A 23,137-nucleotide genomic window follows, 5' to 3' on the forward strand; every position below is an offset into this window, starting at 1 on the left:
TTCACTCAACACCTGCTTTGTTCAGTCAACCCACATCCGCCTTCAGTTCCTCATCCCGAGCTGCACCCTCAGGATCTGGGCAGGCGCTCCCTCCAGGAGGCCTTTCCTGGTCGCCAGGAGGAAGGAAGGCTGGCTCATCCCCACCTGTCCCAACACAGGGCTCCCACATCTCTCCCTGCTCACCTTGTCCAAGAAAACCCCAGCCTCTCTGCTGGTGCTTGACCTTGAGAGACTGCTTCCTGCTGCAGCCCAGCAGCCAGGGCAGTGGCCTGCACCTGGTCACTGAGTCCAGAAGGAAGCTGAAGAGAGAGGCCATTGGTCTCACTGTCGTTGGATGATGAGGAAGGCGGTGCTGACTTTTCTGTCTGCATGTCCTGATTTACCATGGGAAAGACTTCCCCCGGCCATTTAAAAACCACCCAAACTGCCTTTAAACAGCTGAACAAGTGATCAAAGGTGTTTTCATTTAACCTGGAAAAGCAACCTTCTCAATAGAGTCAGCCCACTGCTCGGTAGCTTTGGGAGGAAACGAGTACAAACCAGTAATGCGGATGGAGCTCGAATGCACTTGGATTTTTTGTGAGTTGATTTGTCCACGTATACATCCAGCTTATTCCTGAGATGGAATCAAATTAGAGAAACCCTTGAAGGAAAAATTAGTGGGTCAAACATCTGAGGGCTTACCACATACCTGACACATCTTAGAGCGTTTGTGAAAAGCTGTGGTTTTATCAAAGGAATAAACAAATCCAGGGTGATTTCTCCTGCAGAACTTCCTGGACATGCACTACACCCACATGAAGCATAACAAGGAAGGCTCTGAGGATAAGACGGATGGTCTCGGCTTCAAGAAAGGCGCATGCGTCTTGGCTCCTGCGGCCTTTTGAGCTAATTACCCTGGCCTGTGTCTGAAATATGACAGAATTCAGGATCAAGGTAAATTGGACGTCCCAGCATTGGCCATTTTTTTTTTTTGCGGTACGCGGGCCTCTCACTGTTGTGGCCTCTGCCGTTGCGGAGCACAGGCTCCGGATGCGCAGGCTCAGCGGCCATGGCTCACGGGCCCAGCCGCTCCGCGGCATGTGGGATCTTCCCGGACCGGGGAACGAACCCGTGTCCCCTGCATCGGCAGGCGGACTCTCAACCACTGTGCCACCAGGGAAGGGAAGCCCCGCGGCATTGACCTTTGGTGTGTCTGAAACCAAGAAGAAAAGATGTGGTGTGCCAGGCTTCCTCATTGGTCTGGTATTTTACCTGTCTTCCTAAACAAGGAAAACAAACCACGGACATACTTTTTTTTTTTTTTTTTTTTTTTTGCGGTACGCGGGCCCCTCACTGCTGTGGCCTCTCCCGTTGCGGAGCACAGGCTCCAGACGCCCAGGCTCAGCGGCCATGGCTCACGGGCCCAGCCGCTCCGCGGCGTGTGGGACCCTCCTGAACCGGGGCACGAACCCGTGTGCCCCGCATCGGCAGGCGGACTTTCAACCACTGCGCCACCAGGGAAGCCCGACATAATTTTCTTCCCTGCAGAACTGCGTCCTTTTTCATGACTAGGTCTGGGTATTGTTTGGCAATGGGAATTCAGTAGAATAGCGGTGGGGAAGCATTTTTTAAATACCACCCTCTTCTCAAACGTTTAAAGTAAAATAATGAATAGGTGAGTGACTGTCCCATTTGTCAACTCTTTTCCGTTCCTGCCACCCAAATGCAGGCCTCCATCACATGTTTCTTAGGCCACCATGGTTGACATTTCTTTCCAATCCATCTTAGCAAGGCTGGAAGTACTGAGATCTCCAGAGAAGAGTAGATGGTCTTCATTCTGCCAGCCACGGAGTTTGGGTTTTTGTTTAATGGGATCTATGACCTGCTCATGAACTGGAAATGCTGGGATGGTAGAGGAGTTTTTGAGGAACCAACAGGGGAAGAAAGAGAGATCAGGGACAGCTGGGAGAGGAACCCTTGTGGGGAATTTGGGGGTGGTGTCCCATGCGAGCTGTCTTCCTTGTCTTCCCAGGAGATCTTCAGTAAAATATCCTGTACTTTTTTTTTTTTTTTTTAAATATCCATCCCTTTTTCGTACATTATGGAGTTGGATTTCTTTGTTGGTGGAATTCATTCGTTCAACAAATAGTTAATTTGTTGGTAGAGCCTGCATCTACCAGGCAGTGTTCGAGAGGATAGAGTAGTGAATAAAACATACCCAACACAGGACAACTTGGATGAAAACAAACAACAACTTGGATAGCACTTCCCTGGTGGCCCAATGGTTAAGAATCCGCCTTCCAATGCAGGGGATGGGGGTTCGATCCCTGGTCGGGGAGCTAAGACCCCACATGCCACGGGCCAACTAAGATCACGTGCTCTGGAGTCTGCGCGCCACAACTAGAGAGAAGCCCGGGAGCCGCAACTAAGACCCGACGCGGCCAAATAAATAAAAAGGAAAGCAAAACAACAACAACAACTTGGATGAATCTCCAAGGAATTCTGCTGACAGGACCCCCTTTCCTGTTTGGCTCTGGCACGCCTCGCCACCCTGGTTCTCAGCATCAGGCAAGACAGGACTCAATCCTGGATTCCAGCCCCTCCGTACCCTCCTGCAGTGGGGGATGCCCACACCAGTCTGCTGTCCCACTGGGTGTACAATGAGGCACCTGGCGGACTATGAACCGTCTAGCTCTGCCCCTCTGTTTTACTGCCTTAGAAGAGCTTCAGAGGAAAGAAGACATGTAAAATTAAAATAAGGTCTGAAAAGGCTTTAAAGTTTTATTATTTTATACTATGCCATGCCTTGCATGGAATGACCACAAAGTACACACCTTCTGGGCCACGTAGTCTACTAACAGCACAGGGTTGAGAAAGCTAGAACTCACGATGTGGTCCACGGGAAAGAAGGGAGGGAGAGAAGGGAAAGAAAGCTGGGGAGGGAGGAGCAACGATAAATATTTCTGTGTCTCTTCTCCAGTGGGTCAGCGGCTGCCCATTCTAGGAGCAATGATTATGTGCCTTAATACAATTGCTGATTCATGGTCACGGTCTTTATACTAAAGGAAAGGGGCTTTTAGAAGTACTAGAGCTAATCAGTAAATATTTGATCAACTTTCCAACAAGGTTCTTATGGCCAAAATGAAATGAAAGCAAAGATACTGATAAAAGCTCTATTTCCATAACTTTGTCTCAAAGCAACCATGGAAAGAATAACTGCAAAGTAAAATGAAGGGCCCCCCTGCCCCCCACCCAGTGAGGGACCACCCTTGAGTCTGGTGGAGCCGTTCTCCAGGGCCCAGGCCCGCACCCTGTCACGTCCTTGGGGCCACATGGCGCTCAGCAGCCCTGTCCCGCTCCTCCCGGGAAGAGGCCTGCTTCCCTGCATCCCAGTCGGCACCTGGGATGAACAGCCCGTGGAGATCCAGGTGCATCTCTACATCAACGGAGGCACGAGCCAATTCTGTAAAAGATTTGGCATCCAGAACCAGCAGAAAAGGCAGCTTCTGGGGATCGGTAGAGACAATGGCTGATAAGATAATCCCTTTGGGGAAACAAAAAGAGACACTTTGTAAAAGTGCAGCCTTGAACCTGGTCCAGCTGGGGGGATACATTTCTCAGCTCTATCTCCCTGTCCTTTGAATGTAAGTTATCTAATCAAAACAGAAGGGAAGCGAATTTGATATTCTGTGGGAGCGGAAGGGAAAAGCCAGGGAAATTGGAAGGCTTGGCTGAACCAGTCCCCTCACCTTTCTGAGCCTCAGTCTCTTCATCTGTAGAGTGGGGATAATCCTCCCCACCCTCAGAGGGTTGCTGAGAGGATCTTGCAGTTATGAAAGCACTTTGTAAATCATTACATGCACTGAAGAATGGCTATTTTCCTACTATTTAGAAACTCCAGTTACAGAGAATCAGCTTTGATGCTGCACTTAGGCTAATATCCGTCACTCGGCTAAACCCGGACCAGTTGCACTCAAATGGCATTTGAATGAGTCCAATTCATCTCATGTATGTGCAGCTTTCCCCTCTGTAAAATGGGAATATTCTAAATACCCACTCTCAAGGGACAGAGGGCTAAATGAAATACTGCACATAAACTTCCAGCAAATATTTGTGATTCTTCCCAAGGCCTCCCGGGTTTCAGAGTGGCTGAGGGCAGCTGAGGTCAGATCAGCTTGAATTCAACCCTCCTCTGTATGCACCGGGCATGTGACAGACCGTGGGTAAGACCTCACTCTCTGAGCCTCTTCTTTGGTGGAATGAAGACCAGGTTGCTCCCTGCCCACAAGACATTATGCAGGATACACTTGCCCAGCCCAGGGGTAGGCCAGCCTAAGCAGCAGGTGGCACCAACCATCCCCCACCTTGGAGGTGACAGTGACACGGGGTCCTTTACCTGGTGTGCCGTGCAGTACAGGTCGATAGGAAGACCCAGGTAGAAAACCACTCCCTTCTCACCTGAGGGAAGCAGCTGGCAGGCTCAGCGGGGCAACCTGCCCTTCCCCATAGGCGTGGGCAGTCCCACCCAGGCTTGTAGTACCCTCCTTAGCATCCTTAGGGGGTGGGCAGGGCATTTCTGGGGCAAAGGCAGAATCAAAGAGGGAAAGGACCATTTGGTCAGTTGGAAACCTGGACAAGAGAGGAGGGCCACAAGCATTTCTAGGTGCTCCATGGAAAACTTACATGCTTAGAGGAGTTACAAATTCAGACCCAGCCATTGCAATGGATTTTAAAATCAAGATTCTATACTCTGGGCAAGGGTAGGGCAGCTCCGTGGAAAGGAAGTGGGCTTTTGTGTCGCAAACAATTTAATCACCCTGAAGGGAAGTCTGACCTTCTGCTCCTGGGAGATGACCTCTAAGGCCTTGGACTGACGGTCTGATGAGAGTGCCTTTATTTACCTGGGGCCACTGCATATAACCCATCCTAGCAAAGTGATTTAGGGGGAGGCCTGGGCCACAGGTGTCAGCTCAAGCTCCAGAGGGGCCGAAGACTGGAGGTCACCATGTCCGCATGACCACGCCCCACACAGGCTCCGACACAGGGCTTGGAGAGTTCCCTGGTTGGCCACACTCCGTGGACGTCACTGGGGAAGTTGGCGTGGTCCTACACCCCACAGGAGAGGACCAGCAGAAACCCCAAGCACAGGACTCTCCTGGATCCCGCCCCACTCGCCTTTTCTCTTTCAATCTGCACCCTTTCGCTGAGATAAACCATAACCATGAGTACAACAGCTTTCGGTGTGTTCTGTGAGCTCTTCTCTTGAAACTGAGGGTGGTCTTGGGGATCCCCGAACTTGCAGCTGGTGTCAGAAGTGGGGGTGGGCTGGGGGACTCCCTCATCCCACAGCTTTGGACTCAGACACATCTGGGCTTCAAAGCATGACTCCACCAGCTGTGTGATGGGGGGCGGTCACTGCCCCCAAACGATGTCTCTGTTTGAGGGGTGATCACAGGCACAGTGCAGCAAGCGGGCTGCCCTTCCTGGAGCCTTACTGTGATCCTCGTCCTTGGCACCGGGTGTGGGCACGAACACTGGCTCCACCGGCCAGCAGTGTACCTCTCCCCACTTCAAGGATGACTTCGTGAGAATGTCATATTTTATTATCTGCGCATCCAAAGGGGAGAAACAGGGGAATGAGTGGTTGGAGAGCATGCTTATTCCCTGCGAACAGGAAGGTATCAAGGCCGCAGAGAGAGGGGAGTGGACTCTGGTGAACATAGACCCCAAATGGCATCTGCCTCTGGTCAGTGTAACAACAGAAACAAAAGCAGCTTGCTTCCTCCTCCGACTTGAAGCAAAGGTCCTCCTGCCACTGCAGAGCTGACAGTGCACACTGAATTCTTTCAGAAATAAAACCCTTGGATTTATCTGGTACTTGGCACTATATTGCAATTTTTTTTTTTTTTTTTTGCGGTACGCAGGCCTCTCACTGCTGCGGCCCCTCCCACCATGGAGCACAGGCTCCGGACGCACAGGCTCAGCGGCCATGGCTCACGGGCCCAGCCGCTCCACGGCATGTGGGATCTTCCCGGACCGGGGCAAGAACCCGTGTCCCCTGCATCGGCAAGCAGACTCCCAACCACTGCGCCACCAGAGAAGCCCATATATTGCAATTTTTATACACATTAGATAAGCTAAAGTATTCAATGCAAACGTTTAAAGTATAATATGATTCCTTTGTTGTTTTAAAAGTGTGAGTCCCTGGCCTTCTCTCAATCTCTAATAGGCTTCTTGCCTCTGAGGGTGTGGGATTAGTGGGGAGTGACTTGGGGTGTGCGTATGTGTGTGTGGGAACTTTAATTTTTTGCTTTATACATTTCTGCACTGCTTGCATTTAAAAAAAAAGATTTTCCATTTTATTACTAAAAACTGAAGCTACTAAGGAAAACTGAAGTCTGTACAGCACTCAGCATGGTCCCTGGGAAACAGCAAGTGTTCAAACAAATAGCAGTTTAAAAACCAAAATATGAATCACTATGCTGTACACCTGAAACTAACATGATATTGTAAATCAACTATACTTCAATTTAAAAATAAGTTAATAGGGACTTTCCAGGTGGTACAGTGGATAAGTCTCCACGCCCCCAATGCAGAGGGCCTGGGTGAGATCCCTGGTTAGGGAACTAGATCCCACATGCATGCTGCAACTAAGAGTTCGCATGCCACAACTAAGGAGCCCACCTGCCACAACTAAGCCCCAGTGCAACCAAATAAATAAATATTAAAAAAAATAAGTTAATAAAAAGAAAACGTAAATCCTCCTAGTTTCAGCTCTACCCTCTCTGCTTGAGACAGTGAGTTCCTTGAGGGCAGGAACTGGGATCTCCCTGTTCACTTCCTTTTCCTCGGTGCCTACCACATTGTAGCACATAGCTGGTCCTCAATAAACATGCATTCAAAAAAGAAATCAATGGATAAACTTCAGCCACCCCAACCTTCCTGAGCAACAGCCCATAAGATGCAATTCCCTCCCCTGGATGGTCCACCGTTGTTTCCAGTGTATTTTGTCCCAAGCTGACGTCACTTTCTGACTTACCCCCACCCCAAGGGGACCTCGGTTCTGACCTCCCTGAGAACCTGGGAACTCAGCTTTGCAGACAGACACGATGGTTATAGGCTGCCATCTTCCGAGGACTAGTATCTTGGTTAGGATGGGGCTCCACTGGACTTCAGCAGCAAAGACATAGCGGTATTGCTTCCCGTTGTGAGTGTAATTGATCCGAGGCAGCTCTAAGCCTAGAGAGAAAAGACCCAGCTGACAAAGCCCCCTTCACCAAGAGCTGGGACCACCTGTCTTTTGTGGCATCCAGGCTGGGCATACTTTTCACAAAAACGGTTCCCAAGCCAGGATCCCTGAACTTGATTCAGGCCCTGGATTGGATCAAGGGTGATCACAGGGCAGGAGGAGGCAACTTCTGATAACTACCCCAGCTCCATTAGAAGCTCCATTAAGAGCAAGGTAAGATAGACCTGGGTTTCTAAGTGTATAAACATCTTTAATTATCCAAGATAGAAATCAAAGAAAATTGCATGATTAAAATCAGAGGCGGGCTTCCCTGGTGGCGCAGTGGTTGAGAGTCCGCCTGCCGATGCAGGGGACACCGGTTCGTGCCCCGGTCTGGGAGGATCCCACGTGCCGCGGAGTGGCTGGGCCCGTGAGCCATGGCCGCTGGGCCGGCACGTCCGGAGCCTGTGCTCCACAACGGGAAAGGCCACAACAGTGAGAGGCCCGCATACCGCAAAAAAAAAAAAAAAAACAACTAAAATCAGAGGCTACTGCAATTTTTTAAAGCTCTTTTTAAAAAAAAGTGTGTGCGTGCACATGTGTGGGTGTGAATAGAAACTTCTGAAGCCGTGGAAGGGACATCAGTGGGGAATATTTAAATAAATCTGGTGAAATCATATAATAACATTATACAAAAGTAACATTTATAAAGAATTTTAATAACATGTGGAAATGTCCACATCATAAGATTAAATGTAAAAGGCTGCTTATGGAATTATCTCCACTGTGTTATAAATGAAGAGAAAAAGTTTGGAAGCATTGCTGGGGTGATAACTTCCTCATGGTGGTTTATAGTTTGTACTGTCCATTCTAAGTTTCTCATTGTGTGAAATTTTCATTATACCTATTACTTTTGTAATCCAAAAAGCCTTAAAAATGTGTCCATGCCCATGCATATATATTTATATATGCTTGTTGTGTCAAATTGAATTTCTAAGTCTGAATATTGAAATGAAAGTCCCTCTTATGAAATATCGCAGCGAGTTGGAGCCAACTGCTGGTGAAAATATAATGCCCAAGAAAAGAAGAAGCAGAGATGGAAACATCTGCCACATAAAAGCCTCCTGAAGAGGACCCAGGGCCTAACTGGTTATCGGGCTCAGTGGGGAGGGAAGTGGGGTGCAGCAGTAAGAAGGGAAGACGTCCGATCCCACAGTCGAGTAATCACGAAATTCCCAAGGTCAAGATGAACGTGAGGACGAGGGACCACCCACACACTCAACTCAGAAAAAAGATGCCCACTGTTGGTTCCAGAGTTGGTCTGAGAATCTCTGTGATGCTCCTGGGTCCCTCGAACCTGGTCTGGAGCCCCCCTTTCCTCCACTCTGTAAATGACCAGCTATATGCCCATGGTTAAGTAAAATGTGATTCATCCCTGTGAATTCTGTCCCGCTATTAAAGCCACGCTCTTGAAGAATCTTTGGGATGTGGGGAAATTCCCAGGCTACATTCATTAAGTGGAAGAAGCCATTTCAGAACATTCTAGATGGTATGGTATGCATTTTGTATAACCGTAAATGCAGAGGTTAAGGGTTTTTCGAGTCAGTGAAGCCTGGGTTCAGATGCTGGCTCTGCTGCCCCATTTCAGGCAAGTTATCGAATTATTCTCAGCTCTGCTGTCCTCGGTTCTAAAGCATGAACCGTACATGGCAGCACCTGCCTCTTAGAGGTGTTCTAATCACGGCTGTGACCCTCACTGCGGGCCAGGCCCTCAGCTAAGCCCCTTACATGCATGGACTCACCTAACATGATAAGAACAGGATGAGACTGGGGAGGAAAGGACGGGAAGCTGGGGAGCCCCTAGAAGAGGGCCTGGCATGTGCCAAGCAATGCCTACGTGATGGAAAGACGGCCGTCACAGGTGGAGGGATTATGAAGGATTTGTCTACGGTCATGCTTTTCAGCGCTGCCCAAGGTTGCTACGATAAACAAGAATTCCCTTCCCAGAAATAAAACGACCATAGTGTTTTACTCCTCCATCTGCCCATGTGAGTGACAGGTGAGCAGAGATGGAAGTTGATGCCTTAAGAATGGGGATGAACATGTCTATGTTCACTTCCAAAGACTCTGAGGGGCTGTGGCACCACACAGAACCCATTATGGGATCCATGGGATGCCATGTGTAGACGGGGTTCTTAGTGGGCAAATCTAAGGTCATCCTAGCAGAGTCCCCAGGACTGTCCTTCCAGATGCCTGGCCCTGGCGTGGGGCAGCGACATGGGGAGCCGGGCTCCCAGCCTAGAGCCCCGCCTGCCGCTCCCCAGCCCTGTCCTGGGCAGGCCTGTTCATTCCACGCTGCAGTACTGAGCACACCCTGCTCTAAGCCAGACTTCTGTCATGTGCCGGTGACAGCACTGAGCACACAAACACGGTCCCCACCTCATGGGCTTCTATGCTAGGGCAGTGGGTTGGAGGTCAGGGACGCTGATCTACATCCTCCAATGCCCAGGGCAGCCCTCCCCGCAAAGAACGACCCGGCCCCGGTATCAGCAGTGCCCACATTGGGACGCCCTGCTCTGGTGGGTGCTTCTTTCTGAGGGGGTTTATGCTCTGGGTGTAGCTCAGGCTTTCTGAGGCCCAATTTTCTCCTCTGGCAAATGGGGCTGATAGCACCGATTCTGCAGGATGTTCTGAGTGTGCACAGGTAGAAATCTGCACATGCCATGCCTTTCAGTAAGTCAGCGTTCAATACACAGCAGCATTTGATACAGAGAACAAACTAGCGGCTACCAGTTGAGGGGGGCGATATGGGGTGGGGGAGAGGGAGTTACGAACTATTGGGTGTAAGACAGGCTCAAGGATGTATTGTACAACACAGGGAATACAACCAATACTTTGTAATAACTGTAAATGGAAAGTAACCTTTAAAAACTGCATAAAAAATTTAAATTCAAAATAATAAAATAAACTTTTAAAAAGAAAGCAAAAAAAAAACAACACAGAAGCATTTGAAAGGCTAGCCGTGAAAGTCCCTGGGTCCAACGACCACCCGAGTACCTCCCTGGGAGGGGTATGAAGATACATGAAAGAGAAGTGTCCCTAAATGCCTTCCCCTGGGCGTCGCAACAGCCTTCCTCTCAGTCCCTCATCCTCGCACATCTCCTCTGCATCAGAAAGAGGTTTCATATAAAGAGGACATTCAGCCCTTCCCTAAACACAGGAGAGAGGGTGCATTTTACCTTCATAAAGCAACTCCGGCTGGCAGTAGACTTGGTCCTCTTTTTCCTTCAGGGCTCTTGCTGTTGTAGATGACAGTTTGATTAAATTGGAGCCCGCCTCTGCGTTCTGAAAGAATCAGTTTTCCAGAAAAATAAAAACTTGGTATCCAGAACAAATATTTGTTTTACTGTGCACATGTTAAAAAATGCTTTAGTGTCTGTCACCTTGTTCTGGTCTCACATTAACCACCGGAATCAGCTATTATACGATTGGTATTTTCAGTTAAAAACGAGAGCTGGGGGCTGGAAGTAACTCCCCAAAGAGGGCAAAGCTGGTGGGTGGTAGAAGGGGGGCCCTAAAAACTCTGGATCTTTTCTTCTACTCTGGGGTGCCTGATCCCTCACAGGTGAATTAATGTACTTATAAGTTCTCGCTTTTTAAATACTGGATGATTCACCTGTAAAAGGCTGCATCAGTCATTCAGAAGGTGTTTATAAAGAGTTCATAATAACGTGTGAAATGCTCATGATAGAATACTGAGTGAAAAAAGCAGCAGAGTAAACTGCATACACAGTCTGAGCTCAACCATGTTAAACAAAGAAAAAGAAAAAGAAATTACATTGAAAACAGCCTGGGAGAAATACCAAATAGTAACAATACAGCATGCGGTGGGATTATAGAGACTTTCATTTCTTTTTCTAGGCTTTTCTAGATTTTCAGTATTTTCTCCTATGAAAATGTACCCCTGTTGAAAAGAAAACAAACATGCAATAAAAATTACTTGGGAGAAAAATATCTATCAAGGACATCTCTTGGTCTCAAGTGACAATCAGACTCTGTTCAGTACTTTACCATCATCGTTGTAACCCAGGAGAGAGACTGAACACAATTAATTAAATATCTATTGAGCATCTACTACTCCCTGTGTCCCCACATACTCTCTACGGGACCTTGAACAACTTACTTGGTATCTCTGAAGTTCAGTTTCCCCATCTGTACAATGAGGTATAGCACAAGCGTCGTATAAATAGTATGCGCGTCTCCGAGTTATTATGCAGGTTAAATAAAATAATCCATGCAGTTGGTTTATAAGAGGACCTGGTTAGCGGTAAATGCTAGATAAATGTTAACTGCTATTGATAACATAATTGTATTATTATTAGCATTATTTTTACTACTACTGCTACTGCCACTACCCCTGGGGGTGGGTTCAGGTTAGCCGCTGGGGAGAAGGGGTAACAAGACCGCAAATCCCTGCATTCATGGAGTTACGGGCGGAGAAGTATGGTCATGTCTGACTTCTCATTTAAACTTTTCTCTACTTTCCAAACTTTCCAAAATAAGCTTTTATAATGAAAACAAACCTATTTGAACAATAGCAGCTTTTTGCTGAGAAGGTGGGAAATTTACTGCATCCTAGAAGCTGAACCGTAGGGCTCCTCTGAGATTTGTTTAGGACAATCCCAATGAACAGAAGAGGAAACTGAGGCCCAGGGAAGGAAAGTGACTTGCCCAAGGTCACACAGAGGGGAGCAGAGGCTGGGCCCAGAGCTTTGCACTGAGATTCTTCTGCTCAGAAGCAAAAGCACTGCAGGCAGCAGGCAAAGCAAAGCCCCCAAGCTGGCCGGTTCCCATCCCATAGTTCTAGGCTCAAACATCCCTTTCCCTGACAAGTTAGTCTGCAGTGTCTCCAAGGCATGTGTCCCAAGCTGCAATTATCTCCTTTATGGACCTGCTCCCTTCTTTCATGCTGTCTTCCCTGTGCAGACAGTGATCAGACTTTATTCAGTGCATGGCACAGAGTCAGCTCCCAGGAAGTAACTGCTGAAGGAATGAGCAAATGCATGACTCAATGAGCTTCTCCTTCAACTCTTAAGGGGCAGAACATGTGCTTTGCAGTGGTTGTAAAAATCAAACGAAGGGCGTGAAAAGGTCGTCTAGCGCCTAGCACATCGGGCGACTTGGAAGCAGAGGCTCTGTTTGCCTTCATCTGTATGTGCAGCCCCACATGTGAGAGGCCCTGCCCTGTGCCTTGCTAGTCAAGAGGCAGCCACAGGCCTCTTGTGCATGTCCCAGGCTTGATTCTCAGGGAGTCAGTCCGCGGAGACGTTTTCTAGCTGCAGCATGAAACTGGTTAGACTGGTTGAGGCATAAACTGTGAATTTTTCCACACACAGCAGTAACGAACATGACTTGGCAGCTTTCTATGGCCAATGTGCTCAACTTTGGGAAGAAATCACTTTCCAGCCAGAATTCAACGAAATCCTGCAGTCTGGCTTTGGAATTCCTCAACTCGAGGGAACTCCCATGAGAAGCAGTAATCTCAATAATCCCGCAAAACACTGGCTTTGGAGTTTGGCAGCCTTGGGTGTGAAGAATGACTGTAGAGCTTTCTACGTGAACTTGAGCCTGCTTCCTCCTTTGTATAAAGGGGGGCAATCCGTAACCTTTGGACGGGTGGTGAGTACAAGCGAAAGTCCCTTTGACCTGCGTCTGGGGATTGTGGTTAGGATTAAATTAAATAATGGTTATGAAAGCACCTGATCCAGGGCCAGACCATCGTAGTCAGTAATTTGGAGCCAGACAGACATGCATTCAAATCCCAACTCAGATCCTCTGGATGATTCTGCCATGTTGGGCAAGTTACTATCTCTCTCATCTACAGTCATGGGGATGATAAATAACCCCAAGGACTGTCATACAGATTCGGTGAGAAGCATGCGGAGCATTTCACAGGGCCAAAAATGTTCAGGACCCAGGATGAGAGCAGAGGCTCACCAAACCTATGTCCACATATAGCAAATTATTAAGTAAAATACCGTTCTCTCCCGCCTTCCTTTATGCACAGAGCTTCATAATGTTGTGGAACTGTGCTGTCTGATACGGCAACCACCACAAGCCATGCGTAGCTATTTAAATTTAAATTTAATGAAATTTAAAATTCCCTTCCTTGGCTGCACTGGCCACATTTCAGTAGCCTAGATATCTGGCTGCTACTGCTTGGACAGAGAATATTCCTTCATTGCAGCAGGTTCTAGTGCCCAGTGCTGGTCTGGAAGGATGCATGTGAATTCAGAATTCCAGGACTCCTTGGCATTCTGAGCTAGAAGCAGGCGGCAGAGTGAAGGCTGGCCTCTGGGCCCGGGCTTCCCTCCTCCTTTTCTTGCCACTGCACAGAAGCCCCAGCCAGTCCTGGCCTCCCTGGTGGGTCTGAGGGCTGCATCCAGCAGCACAGCCTGCCCTTAGGAAGACAGAGGCAGCTGCTGCAGGCTGGCTTGGGTCATTTGTGCAGGGAATTTAGGGATCCCAGGTCACAGTTGGGGTCGGAAGGGTGCCGCTCTGGGTGGGCACCCTGTGGCCCTGTGAATTCCTCACCCAGTGAAGAAGGGACACTGATGGAGAAAGGCCAGAGCAGGGGGCCCCTCTGGCCTGGGTCTAAGAGCAGAAAAGGCATCTGACACAGGGCCGGGCACAGAGTGAGCTCTCGAGAAATGGTGGCTTCTCTTATTATTGGGTCTTCATTTCTGCATTTGAAAACAAGACAAAAACCAAATCTACTGAGCCAGGAGTTGGAACCATCCCTTCTAGCTCCAAGATGCCAGCCCCGCCCCTTCCTGGAGCCCTGCAGGACGAGGGCAGGGTGGCTGGCAGGGACTGTTGGCACCGCCCATGCCCCTTGGGGCCCAGCCCCACCTTAAACAACCCCCGCACCACCCTACACAAACAGGCAGAGGGTGTCAGTGGGCCCCTCCTTCCTTTGACCCCAGCTGGCCCAAACGCCAGAGAAGCTGGGGCAGCTGGGAGGCCCCAGACTTTTGAACACACTTCAGTATAGCCCATTCTATGTGGAAGGCACTTTCCACTTGGGAAATGTTCCAAGCGCTAAAGGAAGACCTTGTGCCCTTTTAGAGACCTTGCTTCACCTTTTTCATTCATTCATCGTTCATTCATTTATTTAAAATATCTAAGGGCTTAATGAGAACCCTCTGAGTACCAGACCCTGTGATGGGCTCAGAGAATAAACTGCTGACAAGACCAAGAGTCCCAGCCCTCTGGGATCTTTAACAGGAAGCTCATTATACCTGCCATCAATGTGAGCAAAGAGCTGCAGTTGCCACTAGAATATACAAACCCACTGAGGGAGTCAGGATGCCAGACCTGAAGGATGAGCAGGGATTAGAATCCCCTGGAGGTTGTGCCTTCACTGGGCTGGTCTCAGAGCCCCCAGGTAAGTCCAACCTGCAGCCAGGACAGGAGCAGAGGTCTCATGGGAAGAGGACAGGGTTGCAGGCAGAGGGACAGTGACGTGCAAAGGCCCCAGACTGAAGGGCATTTGAGAAAGAGCAGCATCCCCTAAGGCCCTTCCCTAATATGCTTTTGGACGGGATGGAATCAGAGCCGCCGGATCTGGACACATAGGTCATGTCTGTAGCTCGACTTTCCCCTTTCAACACGCAGGTGGGGTGACTTGAAAGTGAAGCAAGGAGACATTTTTAAGGGACAATAAACAGCAATTAAAAAGCGTGGCCGGAGCTACCCTTCCCAGCGCTTGCTCTTTGCAGACGGCTCACGCAGTGCATTTTTAAAATACACGTGCTAAACTTCTTAGCTTGGTTCCAAGGAAGCAAATCATTTCTAGAGCTTGATAAAAGGTCATAAAATCCTGCAGTGTGTGGGCAGCGGAAGGGAGTGTTTCCTCTCTGTGTGTCATCCATAGGCTGAGGCCTCCACGAGGCGGGGGTGGGGTGGGAGGTGTGGTGGAGGTGGGCAGGCCTCAGAATTTGCCACCTGTGTGCTTTGTGACACCCCCATTGCATCCTGGAGCCAGGAGACACCCCAAGCGCTGCACTATGGAACTTCCCAGAGTGATGGGCACAGAGGCCAGCAGCTCAGATGATGATTTTGTGGGACACGGCCGTTCATTCAATAGCCCTGAATCACATGGGGAGAAAGTCAATCCCTTTTTCTCTTCCAATCTTTCCGACTGGGTCAAGGCGAGAGTCTCAGTTAGGTGCCACTATGTCTTTGACGCCTAATACTTCTCCAGTGTTCTCTTTAGGGAAGAGATGAGGTCTTGGCAAGTGCAACAGCGTCAGGCTAGAGCTTAGGGCCTGTGCTTTCTTACCAGCCCTTCCCGCTCATCTGCTCTGCCACGTGCAGCGCGCAATGCTGCCTTTCCACTGCGTCGTCATAGGTTTCCTTCCAAATGAGTTAAGGGAAGAGTGAGTTGATTTAAATGAAAACATGATTTTGTAAATGGTAACAGAGGTGATGGGAAATACGGTGAAAATCATGACAGAGATACACAAATGACTGCAGATGGGGAAATGCTGGAGAGAGGAGAAAGGACCCAACTCTGGAGTTGGACAAAGCTGGGTTCAGATGCGGGTCTTCCGCCCACTGGCTGGGAGGTGCCTGAACTCCTGCATGGAGGAGGCTGGAGGGTGGGAGAAGCCTCCCTGGGCATGTAGGAGTGTCTTCTGTTCCCTAGCCCTGCAGGGCCCTGAGAGAGGTCAGGGTGACCCTCTGGGACTCTTTCCAGGAGTTAGGCCTGCTCGGGAGATCAGCAGAGTTATACCCCTTATCAGCTCCAAGGAAGGGTTTAGAGCCAATATTGGCTCTGCCACTGGGCTGTGTGACCTTGGGCACATTCCTTAACCTCTCTGTAAAATGAGGCTAACCTGAGGATCTCTCCCATAAATTGTTTTGACGATTAAGTTAGGTAAGGAAAATACAATGCTTAGCAAAGTACCTGGCACATAGAGTGCATTGAGTAAGGATGAGCCATCAAAACTGAATTGAATTGAATTTGGATTCATTTAAATTAATTAAGTCATGAAGTCAGGAAGTTCTGGAGCCAGGAGCCTCTGTAGCCTTTAAAACCAAACCCAGAGCCCTGGCAGCATCAGCCTAATTAAGGATAACGTCTGGCCCAGGGGTCATTTTTAACGTAAGAACAGGACTGTTCAACATCAGGGAGACGGGTGAGCAACTGGTGATGAATCCCCACCATGGACTGTCAGGCCAATATTTAAAATGATGTCATAGAAGAATATTTAATGTCATGGAGAGATGTCTACATATACAAGTAGGTGGAAATAGTATGAATAGCAGTATACTAAATAGTATGTACATTTTCAGCCATGAAAAAAAATGAGGCCCTGATACGTGCTACAACACTGATGAACTGTGAAAACATGCTTCGTGAAAGAGGCCAGCCACGAAAGACTACATATTGTATGATTCCATTTATATGAGATATCTAGAATAGGCAAATACACAGAGATAGAAAGTAGATTAGTGGTTACCTGGGGCTGGCGGGGATGGAGGGGTTGGGGGTTGGGAGGCTGATGGTTAAAGGGTACAAGGTGTATTTTGGGGAAATGAAAATGTTTTAAAATTGATTGTGCTGATGGTTGTACATTCAACTCTGTGAATATGCTAAAAGCCATTGAATTGAACACTTTGTTTTTTTTTTTAAGATTTTTTTTTTTAATGTTGACCATTTTTAAAGTCTTTATTTAGCTTGTTACAATGTTGCTTCTGTTTTATGTTTTGGTTTTTTGGCCGGCAGGGCATGTGGGACCTTAGCTCCCTGACCGGGGATTGAACTCTCACCCCCTGCATTGGAAGGCGAAGTCTTAACCACTGGACGGCCACAACTACTGAAGCCCGTTCGCCCAGAGCCCGTGCTCTGCAACAAGAGAAGCCACCGAAATGTGAAGCCCGTGCACTGCAATGAAGAGTAGCCCCTGCTCACCGCAACTAGAGAAAGCCCGCACGCAGCAACGAAGACCCAACATAACCAAAAAAAAAAAAGAACAGCTCACTTTGAATTTCAATATTAACGAAATTAGAGCCAAAGTCACTTCCTGAGTGGGCTCACATCTCCCAGGACTCAAGCCATTACCTTGTCCATGTGGAGGGGCACTGCGAACCTCTTGAGGGCTGGGACGGAGGTGAGCCTGGAGTTCTCCTCGAAGTCCTTGTCCAGGTTGGCCAAGTAGAAGAGCTGGTAAAGGCTGCTATCCTCGTAGGCAATGACGTCGAACAGAAGGCAGCCGTCCTCTTCGTAGGCGTTGACGTGATGAAACACCACCATGGGGTCCGTGTAAAATTTGGTCAGCACGGGCTTCCTCGTCCTTTGGTCAATGATGTGAATGTAAGTCTGAAAGGAGATGCACATCGGTGGTCAGCTCTTCCTCTGCAGGCCCAACACAGTGGCATCAGGCAGGGGACAAGACCCAGCCCTGCCATCCACTTGCTTGTGACCCTGAAGCATTCCCTCCCCTTTATGAGCCTCTCTGTACCACCTCCAGACACACGCAGAAGTGCTGAGGGAGGAGGGAAGCTTTGCTGCCAGGGCCCCTTCCTCACCAGGAGGACAGTACCCGGGGAGATACAGGATCTGAGAGTGTACCGTCTCCCCAGCCTTCACTTGACTGTGATCCAGGTGGGCAGCGACAGGCCAGCTCCCAGGCCAGGCCAGGTTGGGGAGAAACAGTCAGGTCCAGCCCTCTAAGGCTCCTCAGGCCCCACTGGTGGCCAGTGCCCCTAAAGCCCCTCCTGAGTCCCCTCTCCTGGCCTTTGCCCACTGCAGGTGTGGTTTTCCCAGTAACCCGGGTGCCCTGAAGGGCTGTGGTGCTGAGTGACCGGTCTAGTCAAGGAGCCCACGTGAGTATTGGCTCATTAGGCGTCCTCATGCACCTCTGGGTGTCACAGGCAGTATCACTCTGGGTGTCAAGTAGCCATATCTGCAGCCCCAGTTGCCTAATCCAAGGGGGAAGGGGTATTTTCTTTCGTTTGGCAGCTCTGGCCTAACCATCCTCCTTCTGAAAGGAGGGAGGGGCTGCTCCAGGCTGCCATTTCCGCGCCTCCTCTGGCTCATTGCTTCTTTCTCTCCTTTCCCAGAATCAGGCTTTGAAGTTAAGTGGGGGAGGGGCGAGGAGTAGTGTACAGAGGAGGAGGGCATTGGGAGGGAGGGTGGGTTTGGGGAGGTGAACACAGGCGTGGTTGCTGTGGGCTTTCTTCCCCATAAACCCAATCCCAGGGTCAGCCACAGGGACTTCTCGGAAAGTTCTCCAAATGCATTCCAAAGCCCTTCCCAGGGCTCTGTGCCCCATCCTTGGGGGCTCTGTTTTCTCACTGTGGGACTCTCCAGGGCCAGAGGTCCCCAGGGGCTGCAGACTGGAGGCCTAGGGGGCCCTGACACTCCTGCCGGCGGGATGCTCGTGGTCCTGAGGAGCAAACCCACTTCCGCTGGCTACCTGCTGGCCCCCTTGCCCAGCTCATTCAGTCCACAAACATTCATATGAGGGCCTAAGACACATCAGACACTTTTTGGGGAACTGGAGAGATAAAATAAAACCACCCGCCCTCTTTCATGGAGCGTATACTTCAGTGGGGGTGAGGCCAAGGTCAGTGATCAAGGATGATGGATGAGCATGACCGAGAAAATGGAGTGGGGGGTGGAGAAAGCCTGTCGGGGGCGGGGGGTCTGTGATAGACAGGCGGACCTCAGGGATGGGGGAGCGTAGAGCGAGACCGGGATTGATCAAGGGAGGAAGCCATCTGGGGAAGAACATTCCAGGTGGAGGGGACACAAAATCGAAGGCCCTGAGGCAGGAACGTGTTTGGCAGGTTTGAGGTGTAAGAGGCGTCCACGTGAGCAGGAAGCCAGTGGTTGGGATGAGGGCATGTGGGCCTTTATGGGCTGGTGAGTGAAGCCTTTGGATCCTATTCTGAGGAAGACGGAAAATCACCAGAAGGTTCTGAGCGGAGGAGGGCTCTCGCCTAGAGCCCCTTTGCTCCCTCGAGGACCTCACTCTCCTCGAGAATACAGGCATCACAGAGGCGGCAGCCACACACGGGACACATACTTACTTGCATGGGAACATGAGGATGCACGTGCTGCACAGAAAGAGGAGTAGAAGGGTGTCGGATGGACGGTGGTGGCTCCCTCTGGAGGGGGCTGGACGGGGAGGTGGGAGGAATGGGACGGAGAGGAGGAAGGGGACTTGATCTGTTGCTTTCTACGCTTGTGTGCTATTTGAATAGATGACATGGAGAATTACTTGATTATTTTTCACAAGTAACAATAGCAAATAAATACATACATACACCTATACATGAATAATGTATTCATACCCACGTGTATACACACATACACACATCACATATACAGGGAGGTACACGTACATAACAGGCACACAGATATTCTGAGCACTCCACTCAGGTGTACCTAAATTGAAGACTTTTCTGTTACACCATACGGTGGGACACTCTATCATCATGATGTCTAAATAATCTGTGACATCCCCTCCCCGCCCCACAGCAGGGATGCTGAAAGGGCCTTGTCAATGGATGGTGGAGGCTGGAGGAGGCCAGGCGCCGGTCAGGGCTGATGAGCAGTCCCTTTGCTACTGGGCAAGTAGGGGCTGCCTTGGCTGCTGAGGCTGCCTCGCCCAAGGTCACACGCTCTTCTGCGGATGGTCTGCTGTACTGACTTATGGACGTCGGGGCATAAAGGCCCAGCCCCTTGCCCTAACTGGGGACCACTGTGAAGGACCATCCCAGCTTCAGAACTCGCTGGAAGGTCGGCTCATGCCTCTGGGGAGACTGCGTGGCAGCTGAGGGCCTCCCTCCCGGAGCTGCCCCTGCCTGCTGACCTCCATCTTGCTCTGGCCGTCCTCGTGCTGCGGGGTCGCCGGCCCTGCCTTACCTTGTCCTCCCTGTGGAAAGCCAGGCAGGAAGCCCAGCTCATGCCCCGGAGGTAGGCAGTGGCCATCTTGAGGATATCCATCTTGAAAGGCTGCTCGAGGAAAACGATGTAGCTCTCGGTGACTCCGAAGCTGTAGTAATAGCTCGGGGACAGGAGCGAGCGTGAGGCAATGGAGCAGAACACCTCCATGCGTTTCAGGGGGCTCAGCCCCTTCTTCCCGCCCCCTAGAGAGAAGCCAGCCTCAGGGAAAGCGCAGGGCCTGACGGCCCCCGACGGGGCCACCGTCTCCTGCAGCGCGGCCTCTCAAACCCACCCGGTCGCTGAGAAGAACCTTCGAATGAGAGCCGACAGCAAACCGGGTGAAGGAGCTGCTGCCTGGCTGAGGCAGGGATGGGGCCCTTCCCCCGTGAGATCTGGTCTGGCATCCAAAACCACTGCATCCCCAGGCTCTGGGCCTCTGGACCACTGGGCCTTTGGGCCAGGAGTGTGCAACTCCAACACGGGGCTAACCCAGCCTCCACCTGCTTTCTACATAGAGGTTTATCTGCAGCGTGGCCCCTGCAGTGTCCACAGCTGCTTTGCTTTCGAGATTCAGAGTTGAGCACACGCAACGGAGACCATACGGGCGGAAAAGCCTCAAATACTTATTTTGTGGATCTTTACGGGAAACGTTTGCCAACCCCTGCTCTGGAGTAACGTTCCTCACTTTCACGTGCATGCGGATCATCTGGGGGTCACGACAAAATGTGGAGTGTGACTCAGCCTGTGGGGTGGGGGCTGAGGCCCTGCATTTCCGTCAAGCTCCCAGGCAGTGGGCTAGCTTCCCAAGGTTAAGCTTTGATATGCTGCTGAGAACCATCATTTGACGTGTATTTCACGGGGTTTCTATGAATTTCTTTTGGCATTGTCCATTCTGAAACACCTGGGAATGAGACTAAGTGTCTATGGTAATGTGACAGATTGTGACAGTCAAGGTAGGCTGTACGATTCCCATATTACAGGTGGGAAACCAGGGCTTGGTGGGACGCTCCATCATTACAGCCAGAGGCACAGGGTTAAGCCGGAAAGACACAGGCCCCTTAGTCTGGCTGCCTACTCTGTTATTAGAGGGAAGGGAGAGACCAAGGGATATCCTGCAGGAATCCAAGTACCTTGCTCAGCATCCACCACGAAGGTGCTCAGGACTATTCGGTTTTCTTATTCCTCTGCAAGGATGAGTCACCCTCTGGCCAAAAGGCCTCCACACCCAGGCCTGGGGCTGGGTTATAATGAGTTACATGCAAGCGTCGCCACCTTTCTTGTGGCCACCTGTGCACACTGTAAACAGCTGGCTGGTGGGAGGGATGCTCTAGGTTTTGGGGCAGTTCTTTTCTTCACCAAAAAAATGGAACACAAAGCAAACTGAAAGGAAAGGCACCCAGGCCTGGGAGGCAGGACACAGGCGTGAATCCCAGCAAAGCTGCCAGCCTGGACCAGGTGTGCAGAGGGTACCTCCTGTGAGCCGTGCACATGTCACCTGATGCCCCTGGGGCTCGCAGTGCTCTGTAATATGAGGTGGCAAACTCAAATGCCTAGACCACCCCCAGGTCTGCATTCTAGGATCCCAAGCCAGACCCTATATCCCTTTATTGGCTTAATTAATGGCAGTTCCATTTAACAAGAGCATTGTACCTTCTGACTTCGGGGGCTCCCATCTGCCAGCAGAGCCTGGAATCTGCCGGGGTGGGGGCGGGGGGTCTCTACGGGACTGTGAGGGAGGGGAGCCAGCAGGGATCACAGATGGAAACTGGCCTTCCTAAACCAGAAGGTCTTGCCAAGCACCCACATAGTTCTGTCTCCTGAGCCTGCGCAGCCACTCTTGGAGCCTGGTCTCCTGGGTGTGGTCCCCAAGAGAGCCCTGGACAAATAAGGGCTAGGAGCCCCGCCCTCCTGCCCCTCAGGAACACAATCGGTCTGGGCTCCACGCCAGGTTCCCACCCCTAAATGGAGAAGGTCCAGAAGGCTGGCAGAACAGGGTGGGGATCTGGAGTGGCTGCCAGCTGAGCTCCCTGAACAACCCTGGGAGCCTGGCTTCAGGGGCTGGGAGGAAAGAGGACAGCACAGCCCTGACATACAGAGGTTTGTCAGAAAACTAAAAAAAATGAATGAAAGAAAGGAAGGATGGATGGATGCATGGATGATGGATGGATGATGAATAGATTAATGGATGAATTGATAGGTAGATGATTAATGAATAATGGATAAATTAATGAACAGGAACCTAAAGAAAAGGAGGTTGGAATAGCAAAGGGATTCACTTCTTCCAAAAGGAAGCCTAGCATCATTTCTTTTCTCCTAAAGGAGAAAAGTGAGTTCACGGTCCTCTGAATCATCTGTGCGGGTAAGTGTCAGATTGAGTGCTGTGTTATCAACCAAAATCAGAACTCTTCCGAAAGAGCCACCCCTGGTGTCTGTACTCCATTACAGCCCCAGGATGACCCACCTGATACTGTGGCAGGGATCTTAAAGATCACATATTTTGTCTTCCCCTTGTCCACGATGGACGTGCCAATGTTGAGAACATTTCCAGCGTCATCATAATGAGGATGTGATGTTGCCAGATTTACAGCCACGTGTTTACGATAATCAACCTACAAAACATGACAGCCACCTGGTTTTTGAAAGGGGAGAGGGTGAAATCCTGTGAAAAGCTGACTGACTCCAGGTTCAGAGAGATGATGGTTATTTTTGCACATCTCCTGATCTGAAAATAAGGCAGACATCACCTTTAAAGGAGATGTTTCCTCTTGCAACCTGATGTAACCTCGAGGGGGCCTCCCACAGCTAATAGGCTGCTGGGGACTTGGCAAGCTACATGTGTTTTCTCTGACAGTTGTTCCTACCCTGCCACCTGGCCTTGCCGGCAGAGAGGCAGCCTTAGGGCTAACTTGGCCACTTCTTTGGTGAAGCTATTTAAATTCTCCCCTTTTGCATCCCACAGAGGCATA

General features: G+C 50.1%; 1 protein-coding gene across 1 annotated transcript in view; it reads right to left on the bottom strand.

Annotated features, from left to right (window-relative positions):
• Positions 1–3,296: 3,296 nt before the first annotated feature.
• Positions 3,297–23,137, bottom strand: part of BCO1 (beta-carotene oxygenase 1) — a 36,042-nt gene continuing 16,201 nt past the window's right edge. The window contains exons 5-11 of the mRNA XM_007452539.1: positions 22,633–22,780; positions 20,151–20,374; positions 17,340–17,597; positions 10,450–10,555; positions 7,121–7,221; positions 5,478–5,589; positions 3,297–3,526 (exon numbers count right to left, since the gene is read on the bottom strand). Coding sequence (XP_007452601.1) covers positions 3,297–3,526; positions 5,478–5,589; positions 7,121–7,221; positions 10,450–10,555; positions 17,340–17,597; positions 20,151–20,374; positions 22,633–22,780 — 1,179 coding nt within the window. The remainder of the gene's footprint in view (positions 3,527–5,477; positions 5,590–7,120; positions 7,222–10,449; positions 10,556–17,339; positions 17,598–20,150; positions 20,375–22,632; positions 22,781–23,137) is intronic.

This window comes from Lipotes vexillifer, unplaced genomic scaffold (assembly GCF_000442215.2).
Source record: "Lipotes vexillifer unplaced genomic scaffold, Lipotes_vexillifer_v1.1 scaffold443, whole genome shotgun sequence".
Lineage (NCBI taxonomy): Eukaryota > Metazoa > Chordata > Mammalia > Artiodactyla > Lipotidae > Lipotes > Lipotes vexillifer.